This window comes from Arachis hypogaea, chromosome 19 (assembly GCF_003086295.3).
Source record: "Arachis hypogaea cultivar Tifrunner chromosome 19, arahy.Tifrunner.gnm2.J5K5, whole genome shotgun sequence".
Lineage (NCBI taxonomy): Eukaryota > Viridiplantae > Streptophyta > Magnoliopsida > Fabales > Fabaceae > Arachis > Arachis hypogaea.
Window position 1 is genome coordinate 151187979 of NC_092054.1, and position 4775 is coordinate 151192753.

General features: G+C 29.3%; 1 protein-coding gene across 1 annotated transcript; it reads right to left on the reverse strand.

Annotated features, from left to right (window-relative positions):
- Positions 1–1551: 1551 nt before the first annotated feature.
- LOC112779088 (uncharacterized) lies at positions 1552–4136 on the reverse strand. The gene is made up of 4 exons (XM_029295807.1): positions 2988–4136; positions 2658–2863; positions 2065–2461; positions 1552–1953 (listed from the first exon to the last, which is right to left on the reverse strand). Exons 1-4 carry the CDS (start codon positions 4134–4136, stop codon positions 1552–1554), a joined length of 2154 nt encoding a protein of 717 aa, XP_029151640.1.
- Between the last annotated feature and the right edge of the window lie 639 nt (positions 4137–4775).

The window sequence follows — 4775 nt, forward strand, 5'->3', positions numbered from 1 at the left end:
ATTTGGATGTTACTTTTTATTTTAACTGTTCTTTGTTGTTAGTTAATATTACTATATTTCAAAATTTAAATTACTAATGGATCTTATTATTCAATAATATTTAATCATGTAATAAAAAATATACAATAATATAATTATAAAATAAAATATAAAATAATTGGATGAATTAAAAATATAAAAAAATAAAAATAAATCTTTAATTGAATCAAAAGAAATTAAAGAATGAAGTTAATGAGTCTTATTAGGAGACATAGAGTATAAAAAGAACAACAAGAGAAGAAAAATAGAATTTTAGAGAGCATACAAAAATTATGTTTTTAGTACTTAAATTTAAATTTTGACTTATTTTTAATTATCTTTTTATTATTATTTAATTATTTTTATAATCAATATGATATTATTAAAAAATAGTGAGATCTTTTCTCTATACATTATGAAAATAGAGATAGATTGAAAAAAGGGAGCCACTCAGATAAAGACGCTGAAAACGTCTTTTTATAAAGATATTTTTTAATAATTAAAATTTAACACATATAATCGATTAAATTGTGTTATTTTTGTTAAAATTAGACTAGACAAATTGATTTGACCAAAAAATGGTGAATTAAATCTTGAACTGGTCTAAATTAATATTATTTTTTATAAAAAATGAATACAATACCCTATTATAAAAAATGACTAAAATACTTCTATTATATATATTAATTTTAAAAATCCTAAATTTTAGTCCTTTATTTTTCTATCATAGAGTTAGGATTTAGAATTTTTAAAATTAATATATATATATATATATATATATATATAATAAGAGTATTTTAATCATTTTTTTATAATAAAGGTATTGTAGTTATTTTTTATTAAAAAAATAATATTAATTTAAACCAGTTCAAGATTTTATTCACCATTTTTTCAGTTAAATCAATTTGTCTAGCCCAATTTTGACAAAAATAACATGATTTAATTAATTATATATGTTAAATTTTAATTACTGAAAAACATCTTTAAAAAAAGACATTTTAGGCGTCTTTATTTGAGTGACTCCCTTAAAAAAAATTATAGTGGGATCAAATTTATTTATTGAGTGGGGGCAAATAAATTTTTATCCCATATACTACATGTAACTCTATAAAATTTTAAGGGGGCACTTGCCCCCACACCCCAAGGTAGATCCGTCCCTGCCTGCAATATAATATTCTTTTTTACCTCGACTCGTTAAGCTAACTCAAAATCGTAATTCGTTGAATAGTAAAACGGAACGTAAACATGACTCGTAAATTATAAAAATTTAGAAAAATTTAATAGCAAAAATTAATTTTATAGAGAATAAAATAAATCTCAAATAAACTAAATTACCTATAGAATTATAAGTAATATATATACCATAACAAATTAAAAGTCACAATTCAACACAAATTCACAAATCAAAACACAAATTCACAACTCACAAGTTCATACGACACTAAAATAAATTCAAGTAGCAAATAAACCAACCAAACTATTAGAATGAACAAATAATTAACTAAAATCTAAATAAGTTATTTAATAATCATTCTATTCTTCATCAGTCATAAAATCTTCACGAGTTTCACAAACTTCTGCATTACCATCTTCATCATTATCAGGAGCGGGAGGAAGAGGTCCTTGGAGAAGTTCTTCAAACTCATCATCATCGAGATAAGGAATTGCCAAAGGATCCTTAGAGGCACCAACAACTCTATTACCACTTGCTCCATCATTTAAATCAGGATCTGAAATTAGAGCACCTAAATCTTCTTCTTCTCCATCTTCGTCAGCAACAATCCACTCTTCATCAGAGTCCAACTCATCAAGACTATAGTCATAATCAAGACTTCTTCTAGTTTGTTTTTTCTTTGCTAATCTTGAGTTTGTCATCACAAACACAACATCATTCATGGTTTTAGCTTTCAAACGGTTTCTCCTTTTCGTGTGAACCTTTCAAAAGTAGATAAAAAATATTAGACATTAGTCAAACAACAAGATAGAATTGAAGAATTAACAACCAAATTTATAAAAGTAAAATGCAACTTATATTTAATTACTAACCATCTCAAAAGCGCTCCAATTACGTTCACATCCAGATGAACTACATGTCAAATTCAAGACACGAATTGCAAATTGTTGGAGTTCTGGATGCTGATCTCCATAAGAATCCCACCATTGAGCTGGAGTTTTAGTATAAATTACATTTTGAGCTACTTTACTACCAAAAAACTCTTTTCGAGTCTTAAAATCTTCAAGTTGAACATCCATCTTAGTGATTAAATCTGGATTTCCTGTCATCCTTTCCATACAAGCATAAAACTGCTTCTTAAGCTCATAAGCAATTTTAAAACCAGAGCTATAATGAATTTGAGGATTCAAATAATAGCCTGCAGCATGCAATGGCCTATGAAGTTGGTTGCCCCATCTTGCATCAATAATGTCCCAAATAGGTATATAACTAAAACATAAAAAAATTAATAAATTAATTACAAAATAAACAATATTTTTAGAATTCAAATTTTTCAACTCTCTTTGGCTTTTACTTTTCTACTTCTGCCGTTATTACATTTTACAATTACACTTTACACGTATCATTCAACATTATGTACAACTCTTATGCATTAATTAAAAAATAAAATAATTAGACACTTTACCTTGTCTCAACTCCTTGAAATGCATCTCGTATTTTTTCCTTTGCACTTGTCATTTCTTCATAAATAAATCCCATTGCCGGCTTTTCTTCTGAATCCACCATACGAAGCACATGAAGAAGAGGGTAGGCAGCCCTCAAGCAAATTACGACTTCCTTCCAAAGCACCTTATCTAACACTACACTTGCAATTATCTTTCCATCTTTTGTCTTTGCAAATTTACTAGAAGTCCATTGATCAGAAAAAAAACATTCTTATTAAGGAACCTTTGTTGTCATTGAGACATCCCAAAGTAAGGTAAGAAGTTGCAAAACGGGTCATACCCGGCCTCACCAAATCTTTCCCCTTAGTGTGGATGTGTAGTAGTGCAATAAGAGCAGTTCTAGCATATATGTAAGTAGTAATCTTTCTACCTTTATAAATTGTGTCCTTGTGAAGTGTTACTTTTTTTTCCAAGTCTTCTAACATTAAATCAATGCAATGTGCTGCACAAGGCGTCCAAAATAACTTTTTTCTCTTTTTCATTAGCATTTCTCCTGCAGCTTTGTAGTTAGCCGCATTGTCGGTGACAACTTGGATGACATTTTCTTCACCAACCTCTTCAACCACATCATCTATCATTTTAAAGATTTTATGAGCTGTCTTAGTAATGTGAGAGGCATCAATGAATTTCAAAAAAACAGTCCCTTTAGGACTATTAACCAAAAAATTTAGGATGGTTCGTCTTCTCTTATCTGTCCAACCATCAGTCATTATTGGGCAACCAACCTGCTTCCAATATTCTCTATGTTCCTCTAGTGATTGTTGAACAAGCTCCACGTGTTTCTTCAAAAGAGACACCCTTAATTCATGGTAGGATGGTGGCTTGAATCCTTGTCCGTATCTTATAGCTTTCTCAAACATTCTACTGTATTCCTCGCTCCTTGAAACATTAAAGGAGATGCCATTGTTGTAGAAAAAAGCACTAATCTCTAAACATACTTTCTCTCTCAAATTCTTCTTAAATATATTGTTGATTGTTGTTTGAGTACTAATGCGTATTTTCTTGAATATGTTGCCATCTAGTTCTTTTCCCTTTCTTTTTTCACCGGTAGTGTCAACTTTTTTAGTAGCTTCTCCTGGGCTTGCCCCACCCATGTTTGTTTTCTTCATCAAATTTACTTGCAACCCACTCACAACATCCCACATTTGCTTCTTAACTTCATCACTAACAGTTGTACAAGCCCCAACATCTTTTTGAGTTCCTGCTAGGTGGTGTTTCAATCTATAAACTCCTCCTGAAAAAATTTTATGACAGTATTTACATTGTATCTTCTTTCCATCTTCTCCAACAGATATCCCGTGCTCCCATCCTACATCAGTTCTACTTCCAAGAGCATTCTTAGCAACTTTTCTTTTACAAGCGATTCCAGCTGTACTTCCTGACTGAGAAGCTGGAATGTTAGTCGGATTTTCACTTGCATTAGCTTGAGTCGATGCCATTCCTGTTCAGAAAAAAATGAAAACAGTAAATATTTAATGAATCAATTTAATATCATAGCAAAAATTCAACAATTTAACAAAAATTACAGAATTGTGTTCAATTTCAAGTACAACCATCCAAGTTCAATAACAAAAATTTAACAATCCAATTTGAACAAAAAATACCAACATAACAAAAATTCAAGAATTATATTCAATGCCACAATAATTCAGAGATATAGATAGTTATAAAATTATTGGGATATAGGTAAAATAATGAAGACATTAGTGTAGTAGTGCTTATTGCTGCACAACTATTAGTACCGTCATAGTTGCTTATGGTGAAGAATTAAAGATCGAACACATTAGTGATATTGAGTAATAACATTCATAATAATGATATTGAGTAATCACTTCACATTCAAAATCATTCCTACTATTTTCTAAATTTAACTTTAAAAAAATCCGGACTAGTTCTTTTAAGGCAATTTAAAATGGATGAAATATACATTGTTTCATGTGGTATATTGCATATTCCTACCATTGAGGAACATTAGAGAACAAGACAGAATTATACTGTTAGAGTGATGTTTTAGTACCTGAAGTCTTTAGTGTTTATTTTTTAGAAAGCTTGGTTAATATTAATTAATAGTCTATGGT

Coding starts and splice junctions, on each gene's coding strand:
- LOC112779088 (XM_029295807.1), bottom strand. CDS start 4,136: ATGGCATCGACTCAAGCTAATGCAAGTGAAAATCCGACTAACATTCCA. Junction 2,864..2,987: donor ACACTAAGGGGAAAGATTTG/GTGAGGCCGGGT, acceptor AAATTTGCAAAG/ACAAAAGATGGAAAGATAAT. Junction 1,954..2,064: donor ATTGGAGCGCTTTTGAGATG/GTTAGTAATTAA, acceptor TACTTTTGAAAG/GTTCACACGAAAAGGAGAAA.